The sequence below is a fragment of the Podarcis melisellensis genome (assembly GCF_964234715.1).
Source record: "Podarcis melisellensis genome assembly, chromosome: 15".
Lineage (NCBI taxonomy): Eukaryota > Metazoa > Chordata > Lepidosauria > Squamata > Lacertidae > Podarcis > Podarcis melisellensis.
In genome coordinates, this window is record NC_138532.1 from 42,621,868 (window position 1) to 42,645,535 (window position 23,668).

Sequence of the window (23,668 nt, forward strand, 5' to 3'; positions counted from 1 at the left end):
GTCCACAAATTCTAGCGTTAAGAGAGAGGGAGATAAGTGGTGGCGCTGTGGGTTAAACTACAGAGCCTAGGACTTGCCGATCAGAAGGTTGGCGGTTCGAATCCCCATGACGGGGTGAGCTCCCATTGCTCGGTCCCTGCTCCTGCCAACCTAGCAGTTCGAAAGCACATCAAAGTGCAAGTAGATAAATAGGTACCACTCTGGCGGGAAGGTAAATGGCGTTTCCGTGCGCTGCTCTGGTTTGCCAGAAGCGGCTTAGTCCTGCTGGCCACATGACCTGGAAGCTGTACGTCGGCTCCCTCAGCCAATAAAGCGAGATGAGCGCCGCAACACCAGAGTCAGCCACGACTGGACGTAATGGTCAGGTGTCCCTTTACCTATTCACTTTCTCCATGAAATGTATTTAAGGTGTCCATTGAGAGGGATATCTGGTCTCTAAAAACCATTTCCTTCAAACCCACAGCTGACAATGCATAGTCAGTCTTCCCTGAGCCAAACGACACGTCTGGCAAAATCACACAGCACAGATCCTGTAGGAGTGTGTACCAGTATGGATTACAGCAGGGGAACTCGTTTTTGTTCTTTTCAATAGCTCCCCACATTTAAGAAGTAACAAACCACCCTGCACATTGAAAACTAGAGGATCAAGGATTTAATATGAGCTAGCTTTCCACAGGCAGGGAGTCTCTGTGTGTGTTTTGAAACATGGAACATTCTGTTACATACTGATGTCTGCACCCTCTCTAGCTGAACGACATTGGTTCTGTATCTCATTCTCCACTGCTCCTAGCTCCCCACGAGTTCTCAAGATACACTCCAAATAGTCTTCCGCTGAATCTCGGGGAGGGGGGAAAAGAACTAACAATTCTAAGATTAAATAAATGGATTTTATTTAGGATAGTGCTTAACTTATTACTTTGCCAGCTACAGAAAGCAACCCAGTCCTTCCCATCTCAGCAGAGTACACCCACCGTCGACATGTGGCCAAGAAGTACAGAAGAAAATAAAAGAGAATCCAGGGGTCATCCTTTCCAACTCTGGTTGCAGAAATTTGATAGCAAATCCACTTAATTGCCCTTTAATCTTCCCCTTCGCCATTTCCCAAGTCAACAGTTTGTATGGATCCGAAGATATTTCTCTACTATCAACCATCTGGCCATTCCTTGTAAGCAAAGGATATAAACCCTGTAATTTTTTTGTTTAAGGAAATCAGCACTAACGGTAAAACGCCTTCAAAACCCAAACAGGATCAACAGTTAAATCAGCTCAAGGAATTTGGAGCATCTGTAAAACGGCAATTTTCTGAGTCCATCTAAACGATCATATATTAATTCCAATGGTTCGGGTTTGGATGTTGTTGCTTTTTGCACAAGGTGCACGGGATATGGTCTTTGCTGGGCCCAGAAACAGGTTACTTGGAAGCCTCTAAGTTAAAGCAGTGACTGATGCAAAGTCTCTTGATCAGCCTTGGCCAACCTGGTGCCTCCAGATGTTTCGATGGCGTGCCATAGTCCAGAACACCTGGAAGGAAGGGCACCAGGCTGCCACAGGCTGCTCTAGCCCGACTCCCCACTTTCGCTAAAAGAATGGGCGGAACATGGAATCCGCATTTGCTTCTATGGAAAACGGCGAGCTCTTGTCTGAGTCTGGAGAGGCTGCCACAACAATTTGGTAATTTTTAAAACCTATTTTTCTTTTTTTAAAAAAACCCCAAACCCCTGGAAATCCAGTGTCTGTTGTTAGAACAGGAGCAGGCTGCTTTAGGACAGGTTAGGAAGCCCGGGAGAAGAGAGCTCACAATCTGATTTCTTTTCTGGTGTGCGAAGGTGACATCTGAAGAGAAGACTGATTCATGCCGGTGAGGACAGAAAAGACATAAAAATAAATGCATCTGCAGCCATCCCACCCTCCCCACGACGTTGCAAGATCCAAAAGGACGTGTCTCTCTCTCTTTCTTAAGTCCTTTAAATAGGAGCATGGCCATCTATATCTCAACAGTTTTACGAAGAGAGATTCCAAGAACACACAAGCCCTTCTCCACGTCAAACATGATGGCCCTTATGTGTTCCCCTCATGCTCTGACTGCACCTTCTCCCCGCCCCCCAAAAAAGAATGCCACATACATTACAGTAGAAAACAATGTTTAGAATAGCTTTCCATCTAAATTAAAATAATTATTTTTTTTTTAAAAAAACGGGTCCTATGTGAAGCCCTGGCCAGAGATATGAGTCAAGATGATAGGCTTTGGTCGCTCTCAAAAGTCCCTTTCTCCAAAAAGGGGATTTTATATCCCTCGCCCCACCCCCAGAGGATCTCCCCTCTTCCTTAAATCCACCAGGAATCCCTCCTGAACATGCACAGATTGGTGTGCTGTGAAAAGGGAGCCAAGCAACTGGATCTCTCGCAGGGATCTCCAAGAGGCAGGCGGCGGCTCAAAGTAACGCAGGAACAATCGAACGGCTGGACCAGGCTAGAATTATTATATATATATTTTTAAAGAAACCAGATGTCTTCAAGCTGTATTCATAATAAAACCAGCACATGCTGGCTTGAAGCCACCTCAAGATCTCAAAACATTTGAGAAAGGCTTGACTCGACATTTGATGGGCAGGTGGGTTTGAGAAAATTGGAGATGGATCTTTTTTGGGTCCCAACCCCACCAAAATATGGTCCTAGGTGACACTAAAGGTGGCAGCATTTTCACGCAGGTTTACTCACCTTGAGCCTATGCATATGTGTGTGTTTTTCAAAAGAAGGGAAGCGTTAATGCACATGTTTTGAGTACAACCGTAACTGAAAAGAGATGAAGGGGGAGACACCTCTGGGGGTTGTGGCCGGCCTCAGAGAGAGGGAGCGTGACCCCCCCCCATGCCACCCTCCTCTCTGCGTGACCCTCGGCTTCGATTTCACCAGAGGGGGGGGGCACTCCAACAGTCTTTGCCTGCCTGTCCCTCCCAGACTAGGCAATGGACACCCCCCTCCAAGCTCAGAAGTCTCTGTGCAAAGCGTCCCGTCAATGGAAAGCGTAGAGTAACAAGAGGATGGTGCAGATCCCGATAACGCCGCCCAGGATGAGGGAGTCCCGCCGCTTGCGGAAGTTGATCCGCTGGATCAGGCTGTTGACAGCTGGAAACCGGTCTTTTTTGGGGGGGAGCAGAGTTAAGGTGATCATTGTGCCAAGGAATGCATGTTGTCCAGGGAGCGCGCCCTGAGTGTACCTTTCCACTCCCTCCCCGTGGCCCCTTGCAAGGCTACTGGACCTCAGTGTCCACGCCTGGAGGAAACATAGAATTGGAAGGGACCCCCCAAAGGCCATCTAGACCAACCCCCTGCAATGCAGGAGTTGCAGCTGAAGAAGCCCTGGCAGATGGCGACTCAACCTCTGCTTAAAAACCTCCAGCCGCATAAACATTCATGGCCTTGATATTCAGGTGCATCCACCCTTTTCTCCGTCCTCCACGCAGGCAAGCGAAGAGGTATGGCCAGTTCAGGGACACGTTTCCAGGCAGGCAGAAACTCTCAAGGGAGGGAGAGAAGGAAGGGCAGAGAGGAGGCGTGGCCTGAGGAGAGGAGGTGTGGCCTGAGGAGAGGAGGCGTGGCAAGGGAAGGGATGAGAGGTCTGAAGGCCAGAGGTTCCCCATCTTGCCCTGAAGCTACCCACTTCCTCCCCTCCCCTGGACAGGCAGCCATGCTTTCAAAAGCTCTACGATGAGCAGAAATCCAACCGGTGCAGATACTCAATCACAGAAGGGCCCTTTTTGATTCAGAAGGATTTTAGGAACTAGATACATGGGGTGGGGAGGGGCAGATCAATGGGGTGGCCAGCATCTCCCACCCTTTCTTCCTTCACCCAGAGTGTAAAGCAGGGCTGGTGAATGGCATGGCTTGGGGAGAATCATGGGGGGCAGGCAGAGAGGCTTGGAGGGGGCCGCATTCAGCCCCCAAGGGTCTGAGGTTCCCCAATCCATGAAGATTTGAATTTTTAATACGAGCAGAGCATAGGGCAGGGGAGAAGGGGAATGGAACATGTCAGAAGCCTGTCCCCAAGATCATTAGTCATCAAAGAGGGGAAGGAAAAGTCCCCAACTGCTGAGATTAAGGAGAGACATGTGGCTTTAACCGCTTAACAGCTTATTAGTGGGACTGCAATTGTTTTTTTTGTCATCAGAATAAAAGAAAAAGGGGGAGCAATAATGAGAAGGGGGGTGAGGAAGCTTAATGCTCACAATTATGCAGAATCCTAGTATTTAATCTTCCTAAATGACTGGCTTGGTTTGTGATACAGAGGGAGCTTAGCTGCTTTAGATAATTGTTTAGAGACCATAACAACTAACCGAGGGGGGGGGGGGGAGAAGGAGCAAGGGAGAGAAAATAACATAGCATATACTGAACATACGCAGGCCAGGGAATCAGGGTGCAAAAAAGAAAAAAGAAAATGTGCCCCAGTGGTTTACTTCCAGTGCAAGGGAAAAGCATTATAAACACCCCTAATAGACAGGCCTTCCCTCAGAGGGAAGAGCAACAGTGCCCTTATGAAGGGGACAGGAAAGATGCCATTGGACTACAAGACCCATCATGCTCTGCCACCAGCCATGCAGGGGACAAGGGGAGCTGGGAGTCTGACAGCATCTGTGGGGCCACAGGTGTCCCTGTGCTTGATGCACAAAGAAGGATTCTTCCAACTCCTCCTCCTTAAACGGGGATGGGGAGCGGCCGTGGCCCTCCGGATCCTGCGGTACTACAACTCCCATCATGCCCTGCCACCTGCCGCAATGGGGCTGCTGGGAGCTGGAGGCCAATGATGTCCAGAGGGCCACCTGTCTCTCTCCATCCCTGCCTTCCAAGATTCCCTTGCATGTCACGCAGCAAGGAAGCAGGGCTTGGGGAATCTCCTTTGCTCTGGGCCTCGCCTATGAGGGGGTCCCTTGGAGTCGACAGCGATGGCTTCGCAGCTTTCCCTGCTGATCAGAAGCACCGGAAAAGGCTGCACCTTCTGCGGGTCTTATACCTCCTTCCCCAATAATCTTTTAAGGGCAATGCTAATAGCCAACGTTGCTTTGTTTGTGCCCGATGCTGGAGGGGAGGGAGGGGGGAACGAAGGAACGGGGGAAAGAAAAAGAGAAGCCTGAATGGTTCATCAAGCTGCGCATCTTTGGGAATGTGATCTGTCTAATCAAATGAGGCTTAATGCCTTTTCTTTGGGCTCATGCAAGGGAGGCAGGAGGGGGCAAAAGCTTTGTTCTTAGGCTTGGGGAGCGAAGAGGAACGAGGAGAACGAGTCAGGGTGGGTGGGGAGACACACAGACCAGGAGAGGAACGAGAGCAGCCTGGGGGATGCGCTGACGTTGCAGCAATCTTCCGGTTGGCTGCAGGAAAGGGAGGGAGAGGAAGATGGAAGAAACCCCTGCAGAAGACTCTGCCAACCTTGTCCCCCCCCCCCCAGGACTTGGGCAGCTGGGGCTGATGGGAGTTGGGGTCCAAAACATGGTGACTTCATCAGAGGATGATGGGGACTGGAGTCCAAAATACGGCTGTTCCAGCTAGGGCTGATGGGGGTTGTAGTCTAAAACACGGCTGTGCTGACAGGCTGATCGTAGAATCATGGAAGGGACCACAAGGCTCATCCAGCCCAACCTCCTGCAATGCAGGAATCTTTTGCCCAACGCAGGACTCGAACCCATGACCCTGAGATTAATAGTTCTGTGGTCTACCATGGGAGCTTGCAAAGGCTGACCGAAGCGATTTCCTTTGGTGTTTGTTGGAAAAGTTTGCTTGTCCTTTAGAATGCTTCCTCCAAAGGGGGGGCAGGTGTCAAAGGAGAATTCTCACGACCCCCGTGGAGATGGGTTGGAGAGAGTGGGAATCTGGAGCTAGACGAATTGGCAGAGGGGCAGGCGGAGCCTGAGCGGGATGAGAGAGGGGTGAAATCGGGGCAGTGCCAGTCATCAAGAGGAGCTTGACCCTGGGGAAGTTTCAAGCGGGGGGGGGGTCAGAGAGGTGTCTCCCACACCCTGTGATACTGGACACCTCTAGCCTGGTCTACCCACCCTGTTGCCATCAGCCCCTTCTGCGAGTAAGCAGCCTCCTTGAGAGCAAGTTGGATACTGAGGTGACGCCTCCATGGGGATGCCAAAGCCATGATGAACGAACCTCACATGCCCAGCCCAGGAGTCACCATTTGCTTGCCCAGAGCAAAGGTGCCTGTTCTATGCCATGCTCAGGCTGGTGCCCGCCCCGCAGGGGTGGCGTGCAGCTTGTTGGATCAATGTCTTGCCGCAAACTTTGCCACCCAGTTCCCCTTCTGTGCCTTTAACCCTTGCCTGGGGCACTGCTCAGATTCATGCGTTAAATAATCTGGCAGGAACAGAAACCCAAGTTTGAGTTATTTCACCCGGCAGAACAAGAGTCTGCACTCCGGAGCAGGTCCAAGGCGAAGTTTAGCTAGAGGAAGATTGCACCCACCCTGCCCAGCCGCAGTTAATTGCAACGTGGGGATGTTTGAAAGCAGAACCGGCTTTCTTTGAAAGGATACTGGCCAAAGTGTTCATCTTGCTCTGTATGGACTTCATCATCCCTCGTTGAGAGGTCATGTTTTCTTTCGTTGCCATGGCAATGCTGGAAAGGAGGTGGGTGAGCAGAGAGAGAGAGAGAGAAAAGGAAAGAAAGGTAATGTCACTGGTACCCCGAATAACTTGCAATCTGACATAACAAAAAGCTGCCACATATATATGCATGGATGCAAGTGGAAGCATGTGGACAAGTACAAGCTGAATACGGTTTCAACCATCATGGTTTCCCGCTCCCCAAAGAATTCTGGGAGTTGTCATTTGATGAGGGTGCACAGGGAATGCCTCTGCTAGAGATCCCAAGGCCCCACTCGGATCCCGGGGTTCCCTAAACAGAGGGGATAGCTGTTAAAACCAGCAGAAGGCCCCACAGCAGGTACCGTCTCGTGTTTAAAGCTCCATGAAGGCGTTTCTTTTTCAAAGTTGGAAGCGGTCTAAAGTCTGCTGCTTATGACAAGAGGAGGGACCACAGAGGGCGGAGAGAAGACCATAAGCGACTCAAAACCTAGAATGTTTTAAGGATGCAAGCAAGCAAGCAAGCAAGTGAAAGCAAGCAAGCAGGGGGCGGCCGCAAGAGGGAAGGAGAGAGGCGGTGGCAGCTGGGGATGATGACAGTGAGAAGGCACTTTGCTGAGTGACAGGGAGTTGTGCATGGGGTGTCAGAGCCAGCCCTGGTTGCTGTGGGGAGAGGTCGTGCGGAGCACAACTTGCGGACAGACTGGGCAACACAAAAGCTAATCAGGAGCGGAGAGGGAGATACAAACACAGGAAGCTGCCTTATACTGAGCCAGACCATTGGCCTATCCCACCCAGGGTTGTCTGCACTGGCTGGCAGCAGCTCTCCATGCTTTCAGACAGGGAGTCCTTCCCACCAGGCCTACCTGGAGATGCTGCTGGGGTTTGAACCCGGGCCCTACAGGGATGGGGAAGAATCACTTTGCTGAATCCTGCTCTCTTTTATTTCTTGAGGTTTGCTTCGTTTCGGAAGTGTTTAGCCGTGTTAAGATGCGGCCTTGGCAAACCCCAAGGCGGGTGTATAGGAGGTTGTTGGGTTTTTGTATGTGTTTTTTAAAAATGGGAACCTCTGTATACGCAGCACGGCAAATCGGTGTTTGTTTCCACAGCTACCCAGGCCCAAGGGGAAAGAGAGGCAACCCGCTGGCACTCATGGGAGCCCTCTTTTGAAGATCAGGCGAGCAGGGGGCGGAGGAAGGAAAACAAAGAAGCAGAAAGTCTTCTCCTTCTGCGGTGTGGCAAAGAAAGGGATTCAAAAGGGGATCCTCAAAGCTGGAGGAGCGGCCTGCAAATGCGCAGGAAGCAGAAGGAAAAGGGGTGAAAACGAGAAAATGAAGATGGGAGACAGGAAGGAAATTCTGCAAACCAGGGAGCAAGAGGGAGAAAGAGAGGTTTGCCATGCTGCTCCGTAACACTGGAAAGCACATTTCCTGGGTGGATTTGTTGCTAAGAGAGTATCAGGTACAAGAAGCAGCCTCATCCCAAGTCAGACTCATTCGTCCATCTAGCTCAGTATTGTCTACACTTGACTTAAAGAGGCTCTCCAGGGTTTCAGGCAGAGGATCTTTCCGGTCCTGCTCAAAGATGCTGGCGATCGAATCTGGGGCCTTCGGTGTGCAAAGCAGATGCTTTATGCCACTGAGCTATGGTCCTTCCAATGCAAAAGGAGAGCTTTATGTGTTCCACCTAGCACTGTCTGCACTGACTGGCAGTGTCTGCCCAGGGTTTCAGGCCTGGTTTCCCCAGCCTTAGCTGGGGATTTCTGCATGCAAGGCGGCTGCTCAGCCACGGAGCTATGGCCCGACTTAGAAAGTCAGAGAAACTTTGCACTGCCATGAAATAAACAACCATAATTGGCTTTACGTAATTGGTGAATGACAGCAAGTGATTTATGTGATTGGCTAATGAAAACCTCCAGTCAGATGATAACACTTCCCAGCCTAAGTATCCACCTTCTTTACATAAGAGCACCAGAAGAGCTTGGCTGCTGGATCCAGACCATGCAACAGCATGCTCCCTGTTTATGAGTCTCAGACTGAGATAAGCAGAATACTGCCTCTGGCAGAGAGGGAGCGTGGCCATCATAGTCAGTAGTCATTCATAGCCTGATCCACCATGAATTCCCCCCCAAACCCCCTTTTAAAACCATCCAACCTGCTAGTCATCACCTCTTGTGGCAGTGAGTTCCACAGTCATACCACACACTATGTGACAAAGTCCTTCCTTCGTCTCTCTTGAATCTCCCAGCATTCAGTTTCAATGGGTGACTTTCTGGGGTTCTAGTATTGTGAGGGGGGAGGGAGGAATTCTCCCTACCTACTTTCTCCGTGGAGGAAAAATTTATTCAGCTTCCCTGCGTATCTTTTCGACCTGAGCCGTAAACCTCATAAGGTTTTCCTTTCACCAGAAATCCAAAGCATTACCTTTTCTGCCTCTCAGTTTGTACTCTGAGCATACAATAATAAAGGTTTGTTCTGCTGGCCAATATGGATTTGCGGCAGCCCGTGTAGGGACATTTTTTTAAAATTTTTTTACATAGGAGTCTTCCCTCAAGGGAATATTCAAAAAGCCCCAGAACTGAGCACAGGTTTTACCAGGGAGACGTGGTATGACATTTCTGTATTTATAGGTAAAACATAAACATTCATAAACATTATGACATTTCTGTATTTATAGGTAAAACATAAACATTCATTCATCATAAACATTCAGGGCATATGACTAGACTAAATTATTTGCATCCCTAAAGCAGAAAATTCACTCTGATAATGCTTCTTGTTTTTGCAAGAAATAGTATAGAATCATAGGAAGCTGCCTTATACTGAGTCAGATCACTGGGTCCATCTAGCTCAGAGTTGTCTACACTGGCTGGCAGCAGCTCTCCAGGGTTTCAAGCAGGAGATAGTTTAAACGTGGGAGATGCTGGGGACTGAACCTGGAAAGCTATGGCCCTTTTCCAAGAGAAGGGCAGGTGGGTGTGAAGAAACCAGCTTACTGAAGAATTACAAGATTTGCATCTGTTGCTCCACCCACTTCCACGTCTAGCCCCGCCCACCACAGGCATGTGGCCCCCAGATGGTTGCCCAGGACAGAATGTGGCCCTCAGCTGGAAAGGGCTTCCCTGAGCAAGGGAGCTGCCATTTTCTGCCCAAGAAACACAGAATCGTTTTTGTCCAGAACCATGATCCTTACCCTGGGCAACTGAGCGGCCCCCGATCTGAGCAGGGCTGGGTTTGGGGGCTTGAAGAAGCAACCCAATCAACCCGCCACGACGCCCTGCCAGCCAGCCGTGCGGGTGGGAGGGCCCCGAGCCAAGCGCTAATGTTAAATACATCTCAGGCTCGCTCGCTGCAAAGGCTGCCGCAAGCACTCCCCTCGCTTCAGCTGGCGGGGGGGGGGGGGAAGGCTGCCAGATGCTTTTCTGTTGCATTAGAAAGGAGAGAGAGAAAAAGTGGGGGGGGGGGGGACACCATTAAGGAAGAGAAGCTTGAAAGGAACCTTTTCCGACAGCTGCTTAAAAACCTCCGGTGAGATGCTTGGAGCAGCAGAACCGCCTTCTCCAGCACCAGCCTTGCAAAACGGTTTCAGAGCAGCAGAAAGGGGCTGAGTTTTTCCGCTGGGGGAGGCAGCGGGAGGGGGCAAAGTCCAAGGGCTAGTGAGTAAGTACCAGCCCAGAGCCCCCGCTTGACCTGTTAGGCTGCGTCCACAGAAGCAAAGTGCTCCAATCAAGGGAAGTAATAGTCCCACTCTGTTCTGCCTTGGGCAAACCACACCTGGAGTACGGATTCCAGTTCTGCCCACCACAATTAAGAAGGATGTTGAGAGGCTGGGAGGTGGGCAGAGGAGGGTGACCAGGATGGCCATGGGCTTGGAAACCAAGTCTAAGGAGGAACGGTTGAGGGAGTTGGGGATGTTTAGCCTGGGAAAGTGGAGACTGAGAGGAGATATGGGAGCCATCTTCCAATATCTGAAGGACTCACATGAAGGATGGGGCAAGCTTGGTTTCTCCACTCCGGAGGGCAGGACTTGAACCAGTGGCTTCAAGTTACAAGAAAGGAGATTCCAACTAACCGTCAGGAAGAACTTTATGACACTTAGAGCTGTTTGACAGTGGAATGGTCTCCCTTGGGAGGTAGAGGACTCTCCTTCCTTGGAAGTGTTTAAGCAGAGGTCGGATGGCCACCTCTCTTGGATGCTTTAGTTGAGATTCCTGCATGGCAGGGGGTTGGACTGGATGACCTTGGGGTACCTTCCAACTCTATGATTCTACGATTCTATAATCCCCAGTGGCACCTCCTGGCAATGTCCCTCCTGGCTGGCATGCTAGTGTTACGCACTAAACCTTCCACACCTGCATTTGACCATGAAATACCTCTGTTTGTGTGTGCAGTAGAAACTGGTTTGGGAGCTGCACGGTCAAGGAAAAAACAATGCTGTCCAGGGTTGTAAAGACTGCGGAGAGAATAACTGGGTGCACTCTTCCCACCTTGGATCAAATCTACGCTTCCAGGTGTCATAAGAAAGCTGCAGAGAGAGTGCAGGATAGTGCGCATCCCGGTAATGATCTCTTTCAGCTTCTGCCTTCTGGAAGAAGGTACAGGGTTATAAAGACTAGAACTAGCTGCCTGAGAAACAGTTTCTATCCAAATGTACTTTTGGTTTTAAACGCAGTGTAAGGTAGTCTCTATGGGAGTATATTGTACTTGATTATGGGGTATTATGAGTTTTTAGGGGGCTAACAAGGCTGGGATAGCAGGCTTGCTGGTTTCTGAATGTCTGAATGTAGATTGTTTTCCAATTTCGTTGTTCTGTATGGGACAATGACAATAAAGATTATTGTATCGTTTCAAAGCTACTGAGGGCTACTGGGGCATTGCCCCACCATGGTGATTCTTCTTGCCTTCAGCCAGCCCCACACCTGACTGCCTCTTTACCCACAACCAGCCCCCTGGGGCTGACCTTGCCCACCAGCTCCCTCCTTTTCCTCCTCTGTGTTGCCCCTGGTTACCTCTGGCCCTGCCTCCCATTGGCATCCCTGCCTTCCGTCCCACCAGTCTCAATGGCACCAGTCACTGCTGAATATAACTGGGGTGGGTGAGGAGAGTTGAACCACTCGGGCTGTTGCCCAGAGCTAACAGAATTCTCTCACTAGGTCACTCTGCTAAATGCCACACCCTGGTGCATCCTTCTCCAATTTTCAGAAGGAGGTTTAATGTACCCTGAAGAGCTGAGAGAGATCACCCCTCCAAACCCCTCCAATTTTCTCGGGGTTTGCAGCTAAACAAACGGAGCCACAACGAAGAGTGCCCCTCCCCTCAAAAATCCCCCAGCAGTCATAAAACTACAGAGGAGGCAGCAAGAAGCCTTTCTTGATGATGGCGCACAGGAATTTCTGCTTCATTTAGGTGGCGCATGGAGCGTAGCCGGTCATTCGTTTTACTTCATTTCAGGGAAAGCTGACATAACAAAGGGGAAGGGAGGAAGGAGGGAGGGAGGGGAGAATGAGGACATGGTTTTGCAAGAGAAAGCACTTCCAAAACTGCTCTTTTCCACGGAGTTGGCAATGCAAGAGAAAAGGGAGGGAGGGAAGGAAGGAAGGAAGGGGAAATTTTTGTTTAGGATGCTGGAGCTGAATTTCACACGTGCAAAAATTTAGAAGTAAATTTATCTCACTAGGACGGATTGAGGGGCCATCTCCCCCAAATTCCTGCAAGACAACAGATCTCAGAGGAACAGGTGAAGCTTCCTCATCCAGTCAGCTCATCGGTCCTTCTAAGCCCAGTGGTGTCCACCCTGAAAGGGAACGGCTCCTCAAGGTTTCAGGAAGGGAGTCTTAACAAGCTCTACCTGTCAGGGATTGAACCCAGGAGGTTCTGTGTCCACAGCACACAGCACAGTTGACCGCTGAACTATGGGTCTTGCACTAAAAGCAAAACAAGGTTCAAGTCCTCATGGTTCTAAATTAAAGGCTGCCTTATACTAAGTCAGACCTTCAGCCTATCTAAGCTCAGTATTGTCCGCGTTGACTGGCAGCAGCTCTCCAGGACCTCAGACATTCCCAGCTCTATCTCTGCAAAGCAGGGTCTGTGTACCACTAAGCTATGCTTCTTTCCCTAAAAATGAGCTATGATTCCAGTCCTCATGATTCTAAAGAAAGGGATGGTTTAAACAGGAACACAGCAAGCTGCCTTATCCTGCACCAGATCACTGGCCCATCTAGCTCAGTATTGTCTACACAGACTGGCAGCAGCTCTCCAGGATTTCTGGCGTCCCAGATGCCGGCAGGGACTGAACCTGGGACCTTCGCTGTGCCGAGCTCTTACCACTGAGCTATGGACCTTCTCCAAAGGCTCTGTCGCAAATCTCCTCGGGACCTGTGGAAGAGCCCTGGGGCAGATCCCCAATCTCCTCCTGCTCTCCACTCCCCAGATTACCACCCGCCTTAAACAGATGACGGAAATGCACCAGGAAGGCCAGGGAGCCAACCGCGCTCCAGTCACCCAAGCAGCCGTAACTCAACGCCGTTCAGGCTCTGCATCGCCTCACGTGCTCCCACTGGGTGATGACAGACAAGGAGCTAATTAAGAGACGGGCAAATTCCTAGTGGGTACAATTCCCTCAAGCAACAGCAGCAGCCGCGCTACCACCAATTAATCAGATACACAAATGTTTGCAATTACAGTGAAGAAAACCGAGGGGTGGGGGTGGGTGGGGAGGGAGAGAAGAGAACGAAAACATGGGCTTTGTTCTCACAGGGTGTTTTGCAGAAGCCACACCTGAAACGAGGACATGAAAGTTTCCCTCCCTCTCTCTCACCCAATGAAGCTGAATGTTGGAAGATTCAGGAAAGGTTAAAAAAAAACCCTTCTTCACAGAGCATGGAGTTAAACTGTGGAACTCACTGTCACAGGAGGCAGTGATGGCCATGAAAGCCGACTGCACAAATTCACAGAGCTACGATGGCTATGCACTGCCTTCACAATTGGAGGCAGCTATGCTGCTAAATAAGAGTGAGTGTGTGTGTGTGTGTGTGTGTGTGTAATGCAAGTAGGCTGCAAATTGAAAAGGCAATGAAAACTCAAAACAGAAGGTGATAGACTGAGTAAAGAGGGGAGCTACCTCTCACAACTTTGCAAACACCTCTGCCCCTCTCTGGCAGCTGCTGCTAATCTATATTTAAAACACCCTCAAATTGCCTTTCAGCAGTGCTGAAGGCGTCACGTGACGTGACACTGTGCATTTATAAGATAATAAATGAACGTTCAGAAATAAAACAGGAGGTCCGAAGAACAGAGTCCAGAACGAAGAGCTTTGGAAAAAAAACCACTGGCTTTGCATCCCACCCAAGGCAAGCAGTGAAGTCAACTTGTCAAAGTAACAAGGACTCAAAGGTCATTTAGTCCAACCCCCTAACAATGTTTATTTTGTTGAACTACGTCGATGTTGCTTTTTAAAGAAAAGTTATGACTAAAAGTGTCAAGTGGCTGGTGGCAGTATTTAATTTTTCCTTTTTTATTTTGATACGTCAGTGACTTAGAAAAGATCTACAAAACGTTCCACTATCCTGGTTATTGTGGGGGCAAATGTCTTCTTTTTGGGGGGAGTGGGAGAGATAGTCAAATGGCAGCTCTTAGGCAATTAAGTACCTGGGAAAGTAGCTTGATAGCACGAGGTCTCATTGACACAGCCATCGGTATGACTATTACCCTAAAATCCCAGTGGAAAAATTGCTCCAGTTGTATAAGCAATTTAGTGGGCAGCTATATGGATTAGAGAACTATCTCCATCGATCTCTGCACCCACCAGAAGTGAGATGGCTGGTTGATGGCTGGCATTAGGACCCCTCAGAAATTGTATAGAGGCTAAACTCTGAAGCAGGGAGGGGTGAGCCTTGCAAGTCTGATTCTACAAGCAGGTAAGTGCAAAATGCATGAGCTTAGAAAAAAGACGGGTATGAGGTGGTAGCCTGGGTCTTACCTTATTGTCTCTTCTACCAGCCGGTCAGAGCTGAAAAAAAAAGGGGGGGGGGAGTTAAAAGAAATAGAATTTTATACATCACGATTTCTACACAGTAGAACTATATATATATATATAAATATATATATATATATATATATATATATATATATATATATATATATATATATGCAGGTTTTGGTGTCCTCGGGTGTCTTCCCGTGTAAAAGTTGGGGTGTCTAGGCGACGTTTCGACGAGGTCTCACTCGTCATCTTCAGGCTGGTGCTTTCGGCTTCTTGTTACTGGAACAGAGCAGGATCTCAGTGTTTGAGTTCCTATAAATACTGTTGAGGGGGTGTGGTGTATAGCCTCCAATGTTCTGGGCAGAGAGGAAGTTCCCAGGCTAGTGTGCCTTTTCTTCTTTTGTTCCTTAATTACTTGAGGGATATCTTGAGTGATTTCTTGAGTGATATCCTGAGTACCACTTAGGTGTGGATTAGTTGCTAAAGTCTTTGTGTCTTGACCTCTTGAACTTTGTGAAGAGTTTTTCTGAGAAGATGGCTGTACTGCACTTAGTTGTGCTCTGGCTTGGCTTCGTGTATAGGGGCGAGCTGTGGTTTTGTGGCCTGTGTCAGCCAGATCTGTGTAGGGATTGCAGGGGGGTGCAGCATCCGGAGGTGCCACCATGGTTTGGCTACTGGATGGTGTCTGTAATTTATCTGTGGAGAGGGTCTGGGTTTGGGTCTGGTGTGGTTGATTGGTGATGGCGTTCTGTGTGCCTCTGGATCTGGTGTCAGTTTTTGTGGGGAGGGCTAATTTCCAGATGTCTGGCAAGCGGGATGTGTCGTCACGCTTGTTCATGTTGTGAGGGTGTTTCTCTATCTCGATGGCTTCCATGATTATTCTCTTGTGGTGATGTTCCATGTTAAAGAGCAATTTGGAATCTGCAAAATTAATTTCGTGTCCTGTTTCTTTCATGTGTTGGAAAAGAGAGGAAGTTTTTTCTTCTTTTTTGACGGCATTCTTGTGTTCTGCGATACGTGCATTTATTCGTCTGTTTGTTTGTCCAATGTACGTGGCTGGGCAGACTTTGCAGGGTATTTCATAGACCCCTTGGTTTTCCAACTGGATTTTATCCTTGGGGTTTCTGAGGATATTGGCTATTTTTTGGTTGGTGCAAAAGGCTGTTTTGATATTGTGTTTATGGAGGATTTTGCTAATTTTATCTGTAGTGCCCTTGATATAAGGAAGGAGGGCCATGCCATTGTTTTCTTCTGTGTCTTGGTTTTTGGGGGGTGTTTCTTTTTGGATTAGCTTCGTAACCCTGTTTTGCTGGTATCCATTGGCAATTAACACATTTGAGAGATTCTGTAACTCAGTTGTCAAGTGGTCTTTGTCAGCCAGGCGTTTGGTTCTGGAGATGAGAGTCTTGGCTACGGAGTTTATTTGTGCAGGGTGGTGGTGTGATTGTGCATGTAAGTAGCGGTTGGTGTGTGTTTTTTTCCGGTAGATAGTGTGTCCTAGGGAGCCATCAGGTTTTTTGTAGATTAGGACGTCAAGGAAGGGAAGTTGGTTGTTGTGCTCTGGCTTGGCTTCGTGTATATATATATGCTTTCGTAGATTTTCACGGGTACAGGAATGCAGGTTTTGGTGTCCTCGGGTGTCTTCCCGTGTAAAAGTTGGGGTGTCTAGGCGACGTTTCGACGAGGTCTCACTCGTCATCTTCAGGCTGGTGCTTTCGGCTTCTTGTTACTGGAACAGAGCAGGATCTCAGTGTTTGAGTTCCTATAAATACTGTTAATTTTGCAGATTCCAAATTGCTCTTTAACATGGAACATCACCACAAGAGAATAATCATGGAAGCCATCGAGATAGAGAAACACCCTCACAACATGAACAAGCGTGACGACACATCCCGCTTGCCAGACATCTGGAAATTAGCCCTCCCCACAAAAACTGACACCAGATCCAGAGGCACACAGAACGCCATCACCAATCAACCACACCAGACCCAAACCCAGACCCTCTCCACAGATAAATTACAGACACCATCCAGTAGCCAAACCATGGTGGCACCTCCGGATGCTGCACCCCCCTGCAATCCCTACACAGATCTGGCTGACACAGGCCACAAAACCACAGCTCGCCCCTATACACGAAGCCAAGCCAGAGCACAACTAAGTGCAGTACAGCCATCTTCTCAGAAAAACTCTTCACAAAGTTCAAGAGGTCAAGACACAAAGACTTTAGCAACTAATCCACACCTAAGTGGTACTCAGGATATCACTCAAGAAATCACTCAAGATATCCCTCAAGTAATTAAGGAACAAAAGAAGAAAAGGCACACTAGCCTGGGAACTTCCTCTCTGCCCAGAACATTGGAGGCTATACACCACACCCCCTCAACAGTATTTATAGGAACTCAAACACTGAGATCCTGCTCTGTTCCAGTAACAAGAAGCCGAAAGCACCAGCCTGAAGATGACGAGTGAGACCTCGTCGAAACGTCGCCTAGACACCCCAACTTTTACACGGGAAGACACCCGAGGACACCAAAACCTGCATATATATATATATATATATATATAAAATAAAATAAAATAAATGTTCAGTAGCAGCTTAGAGAGCAACTAAGCTTGTTCTTGGTATGAACTTTCGTGTGCATGCACACTTCTTCAGATCATAGAATCATAGAATCATAGAGTTGGAAGAGACCACAAGGGCCATCGAGTCCAACCCCCTGCCAAGCAGGAAACACCATCAGAGCACTCCTGACATATGGTTGTCAAGCCTTGTTTCCTGCTTGGCAGGGGGTTGGACTCGATGGCCCTTGTGGTCTCTTCCAACTCTATGATTCTATGATTCTCTGCTTAAAGACCTCCAAAGAAGGAGACTCCACCACACTCCTTGGCAGCAAATTCCACTGTCGAACAGCTCTTACTGTCAGGAAGTTCTCATGTTTAGGTGGAATCTTCTTTCTTGTAGTTTGGATCCATTGCTCCGTGTCCGCTTCTCTGGAGCAGCAGAAAACAACCTTTCTCCCTCCTCTATGTGACATCCTTTCATATATTTGAACATGGCTATCATATCACCCCTTAACCTCCTCTTCTCCAGGCTAAACATGCCCAGCTCCCTTAGCCGTTCCTCATAAGGCATCGTTTACAGGCCTTTGACCATTGTGGTTGCCCTCCTCTGGACACGTTCCAGTTTGTCAGTGTCCTTCTTGAAGTGTGGTGCCCAGAACTGGACACAGTACTCCAGGTGAGCTCTGACCAGAGCAGAATACAGTGGCACTATTACTTCCCTTGATCTAGATGCTATACTCCTATTGATGCAGCCCAGAATTGCATTCTGGAATTACTTGAATAATTCCTTTCTTGAATAGATTTCTATACACACAATCAGAGCAGCTTATGATAAAAGCAGGAAAACAGAATGGCTTACTAATAGCTCAACTGTCAAAAAATCCTTTCCATATACAAGTTTGGGATTTCAGAGGAAGAAGTGGGTTCTGTTCTCCGTTGACTAATGAACACTCTCTTTTCTATTTATCCCCCTGGGAGCTCTTCTGTGCTTTGCCAAACGGTCTGCAGGGGCCATCAACCATACAAGGCTGACCCAATCTATCAAAAGGTATCTCAGATTTTGTCTTCCAGTGTTCGAAGTGTTAAAAATCACCTGCTTGACCAGAAATGCTGGGAAAACTACAAGGAATCTCCCCCTATGTGAGTTGCATGAATGGCAACACAGGATACAGTGCACAATTTGATATGGCCTGACTGCTACCACCACAGGAAGGGTTCAAGTTGGTATGAATGTAAGGGCCTCCTGGATCAGGCCAAAGGGGGCTCATCTAGTCCAGCATCCAGATCTCACAGTGGCCAACCAGGTGCCCCCAATGAGAAGCTCGCAAGCAGGACCCATGTGCAACGTTTTCTTCCTCCCCAGACCCCAAACTCTGCAACTGCTTGCCTGCTGATTTCAGCCTGCTGCTGAGCTCCGAGAAAGAGCCCGTGAGCCCCCCGAGAGCAGGATTCCGCCTCCAGTTTGCAGAGAAGGAGAGAGAGAGAATCTGTTCATTTGCTAAGTTTTACAAAAAGCTCCCCCTCGCTGCCGCCACCCCTCCCCATCTCAGCACATGGATTTCCACATTTAGCAGAACGCTTCCCTAAGGCAACATAACTTTTTGCAGAGTCCCCCCCCTTCCCACCTGCCCCATATTTTCTCAAAATATATTTAAACCCCTTGCAGGGAGCAGATGCCAAAGCAAGATGCCCACATTTTATCTAATTTAAGGAGTGGAACGGAGGAGTGGGGGGGGGGGGGAGAAACCCAACAGATTCCTACTTTGGAATGCATGGCACCCCTGAGTAATATCATGGAAACACATGGAAAAGGGGTTACAAAATAATAATACAGTAATACTGAAAATAAATCAAGGACGGTATGATACAGAAAAGAAAAGAGAACGTTGCCTCTCTGTATGAGTTACTGTTCTGAAGGTGTCTCCCCAATACAGAAACATAGAAGGTTAGGGTCCAGCCATGTGGAGACCCACTGAAATCCTTGGACGTGACGAATACAGGTCCATTTATTTCAGTGGGTCTACTCTGATGCAACCCAGGTGTTCATCTGAGGATGGGAAATTCTCCACATGCTTTAGAACAAAACCAGCTTGGCTGAAAGTGGTGAAGTGTGTCTCTGGTTTTAGTTCAGATAACAAAGGATGCGTTTAAGCCTGTTGGGAATTTCAGCAACACTCCTCTGGACACTCAAGGGTTAAAGCCCCTGCTTCACATGCAGAAGGTCTCCTGAAAGCCTCTCCAGCTAAAATGAAGATTAGGCGACCTTCCTCTGTTTGGAACCCCAGAGAGCTGCTGCCAGTCAGTGTAGACAACACACAGCTAGCTGGACACAGCATAAGAGGTAGCTGAGTGGAAGAGAACCTACTTTGCATGAAGAAGGTAGGCATGTTTAAAGCACTCTGGTTACACCACTTTAACAGTCAGGGCTTCCCCCAAGGAATCCTGGGGATGGCGGTTCGTTAAGCTCACAGCACCACAATTCCCAGGACCCACAACAAACTACAGCTTCCAGGATTCTCCATGAATTTTAAAGTGGAGTGCTTCAAAATGGATGGGCAAAGTTCACAGGCTTGGGCCTCGTCTACATGACCACACATTTTTTGATCGAGATTCTCAAAACAGAAGCATTTGAGGGAGGGGTTGCACTGCAGGTGGCTGGACTACATGGCCCTTGGGGTTCCCGTCCAACTCTAGAATTCTTAACATTTCAGACAACTAATGGCAGACCTAGATTTCCAGGTGCCACGGGAGACGCATCACGTGCCCCGTTTGATCTGGAGCTGAAATGCTTTTGCAAAGTACACGGGGCTGGTGACACAGCCCCAGAGAGAGGCCTTCTCAGTAGGCACCCGCATTGTTTTAAGATCAAGAGAAATAAACAAGCCCCATATGCACTAATGGAGTAATTAGCAGCAGCGTCAAGAAAGCTGGCTTTATATTTTCAAAAGGCAACGGGGCGGTGGGTGGGGGAGAGCGAGGAAATCCGGGCCGTTTTCCAAAACCTTCCAAGGAGAATTTGCGGCTCGCACTTTTCCAAGGAAAAGCACAAAGCTAGACTGTGGAGCTCACTCCTGCGGGGGGCAGCGAGGACCACCACCATGGATGGCTTTAAGAGGTAAAGGTAAAGGGACCCCTGACCATTAGGTCCAGTCGTGGCTGACTCTGGGGTTGCAGCGCTCATCTCGCTTTATTGGCTGAGGAAGCCAGTGTACAGCTTCCGGGTCATGTGGCCAGCATGACTAAGCCCCTTCTGGCGAACCAGAGCAGCACACGGAAACGCCATTTACCTTCCCGCCAGAGTGGTACCTATTTATCTACTTGCACTTTGACATAATTTCAAACTGCTAGGTTGGCAGGAGCAGGGACCGAGCTACGGGAGCTCACCCCGTCGCGGGGATTCGAACCGCCGACCTTCTGATCAGCAAGCCCAATAGGCTCTGCGGTTTAACCCACAGCGCCACCTGCGTCCTGGCTTTAAGAGAGGACTAGATAAATTCAAGCTGTCAATGGCTACTAAGCATGGCAGCTATGCTCCGTCTTCACGGTCAGAAGCAGCAATTTCTCAATACTGGAAAACACAGTAGGGGAGAGTTCTTTTGGGCCCAGATCCTGCTTGTCGGTTTCCCAGAAGGGGCACCTGGCTGGCCACTGTGAGAACAGGATGATGGGCCTTTGGCCTGATTCAGCAGGGCTCTTTTTGCATTCTGGAAATTGCTTCTCAAACATCTAAGAATGGACTGATAAGGAATGGATTTGCCATGTGCTCCAAACATGCAACTTACGCCTCCCCACCCTTCTCCTTCTTCTTTTACCTGGCAAGACAGATGGAGAGCTGACAGAAACATTTTTTAAAACAACAACAACACGCCTCTTGGAAAGGGATGGCGTATAAAGATGCTGATGCAAACTAATGGCCCGGATCCAAGAACAGCAGCAGCCGGCGTCTTCCAAGAAAGATGACCCAACACAAAGCACCTTGTTTACAGTCAATTGTGGCTTTGAAAAGGAATTCCCGAAGAACTGCCTCATGGAATCATAGGGTTTGAAGGGACCCCCCGAGTCATCTAGTCCAACCCCTGGCCATGCAGGAATCACAGCTAAAGTATCCCTGGCAGGTGGCAGTCTAACCTGTTTAAAAACATCCTTTGAAGAAGAGTCCATCACCTTCTGAGTTTGTCTGGCTTTTACCATCACACGGTTCTTCCTAATGTTTAGTCGGAATCTCCTTTCTTGTTATTTGGATCCCTTGGTTCGGATCCTTCTCTCTGGAGCAGCAGAAAGCAAGCTTGCTCCATCTCCCATGTGACAGCCCTTCTCTTTGGCTCTCATATCACTTTTCAGTCTTCTCCTCTCTAAGCTGAACATACCCAGCTCCCTCAACCATCCCTACTAAGGCTTGGTTTCCAGACCCTTCAATGAGTTTGACAGGGTTTCCACATTTCAAAAAGTGAAAACCCGGACACAAAAGTTGCAAAATAATCTGCAAAAAAAAAATAAATCAACACTTTTTTCCTGGACATTTTTTGTTTCCAAGACATTTGTTTCTGACGGACGGATCCCGGATATGTCCAGGAAATTCTAGACATATGACAGCCCTAAGTTAGACCTCTTAGACTCATGTTCCCTTTTCAACTGGCACCAATCAACTATGGCCCTCCAGTTCACTCTGTCTGGCCCTTGAAACTCTCCACAAGCCATGCCCTTCTCTATCCCCATTCTGCATCCTGTGCATTTTTACCTGGCTGCCAATGGGTCCCCGAACCGTGACGGACCTCGTCCATTCTCAGTCCGCTCACCATGAGCTCTGACAAGGCCGCACCTCATTTCAATCCTTTGCAGCCGTGGTTCATTTATTAAGCTTGCAATTCTATCCTGCTGTTCCTGCAACAGGGAGAGCACTTGCCAGCAGAGATTCTGCCAAGCCTGCCTGCATAGATTCCTGGACGCACCCAAGCCCCACACCACCACTCCAGCTCGGATGCTTGAAGGAAGATAGTCCAGCCAGGATGCTCCCACCCTCATCCTCACACACTGGGTAGAGCAAGAAAGTGACAAGTACATTAACTGTAACCCAGTGGTCTCTGAAATAAGTTATCTCTCTTTCAGAAATCGAATGTGTGGGGTGAAGAAATACACTTTGCCCCCCGTTATTGCCTGGTGCCACCAGCTGGTGTGGGCACGTCCTTGGGGCCGTCAGAGCTCTAGGAATTAGCGCTGCGACTCCTGAAACAATGTAAGTGATACATCATCCCATCGCCATCCCAAAATATCCACAGAGCCGACCAGCAACAATCTTCATTTACGTGTTGTTGGAATGCACGGCTTTGAGTGAGGATGTTTCCATGCAGCACAATGAAGGCAGAGCCCATGATTTGCAGAAGGGAAGTTACAAAGCTGCTAAGGGCTGGAGATGAAAGGCTGCTTTCAAGGCTGAGCCACTTGCGTTTGGAGAGCAGATGGAGCGGAGCGCTGCTCTCCTGCCCAAGCAGAAGGCCGCAAAGGAGAACTAAGATGGAAAAAGAACTGTGCTTAAGAATAAAGGAGCCGCTTGCAGGGATCGAACCGTGCAACCTGGCACTGGGGATAATAGCTTCACTGATGCACAGGAAATTGAGGTGGTGCTCCAGAAACCTGCTAAAGGGAAAGAAACTACAGGAAGGCAGCAGCTGGAGGGAACGACTCACGGTTTCAGTTGTCTCTACACAAATGCACAGAGTATGGGAAACAAGATGAATTTGAGCTCTTAGCACAGGATGGCAAATACAACCTGAAATACATTACTGAAAAGGCCAAGTACATTACAGTGGTACCTCAGGTTAAGAACTTAATTCGTTCGGGAGGTCCATTCTTAACCTGAAACTGTTCTTAACCTGAAGCACCACTTTAGCTAATGTGGCCTACAGCTGCTGCCACGCAGCCAGAGCACGATTTCTGTTCTCATCCTGAAGCACAGTTCTTAACCCGAGGTACTATTTCTGGGTTAGCAGAGTCTGTAACCTGAAGCGTATGTAACCTGAAGCATATGTAACCCGAGGTACCACTGTACTGAAACCTGGTGGAATGAGACTCATGACTGGAATGTAGGAATTGAGGGGTATAACCTGTTCAAAAGGAATAGACCAAACACGAAGGGAGGAGGAGTGGCGTTGTATATAATGGATGTGTACATTTGTGAAGAAATACATGACCTGGAGCACGAAAAGGAGATTGAGTGTATAAGGGTAAAAATTGTAGGAGAGAGAAACAACAGTGACCTTACTGTGGGTGTCTGCTATAGACCACCAAGCCAGACTGAAGACTTGGGTGATGCCTTATGAGAGCAGATTACCATGGGGGACTTCAACTTCCCCAATATCTGTTGGGACTCAAACTCTGCCAAGAGTTCCTCCACTGCATCGCTGACAATTTCATTTCCTGGAAGCTGGAAAAACCAACAAGGGGAATCATCTATCTTGGACCTGGTCCTCACCAATAGGGAGGAACTGACAGATGAAGTGCTCAGAAACTTGGGAGGAAGTGCTCGTGTTCTCCTGGGTTTCAGGATA

The 23,668-nt window shown here is 48.7% G+C and overlaps 1 protein-coding gene across 3 annotated transcripts in view; it reads right to left on the minus strand.

Moving 5' to 3' along the window:
• Nucleotides 1–865: 865 nt before the first annotated feature.
• GOSR1 (golgi SNAP receptor complex member 1) overlaps nucleotides 866–23,668 on the minus strand; it is a 47,309-nt gene continuing 24,506 nt past the window's right edge. For 2 of the 3 annotated variants that reach the window (XM_081890695.1, XM_081890694.1), the window contains exons 7-9: nucleotides 14,559–14,588; nucleotides 6,533–6,615; nucleotides 866–3,138 (exon numbers count right to left, since the gene is read on the minus strand). In XM_081890695.1, the coding sequence (XP_081746821.1) occupies nucleotides 3,014–3,138; nucleotides 6,533–6,615; nucleotides 14,559–14,588 (238 nt within the window). In that variant the 3' untranslated portion in view covers nucleotides 866–3,013. Of the gene's footprint in view, nucleotides 3,139–6,532; nucleotides 6,616–11,981; nucleotides 12,121–14,558; nucleotides 14,589–23,668 lie in introns of those variants that run through there. The other variant, XM_081890696.1, reaches the window with a different exon arrangement.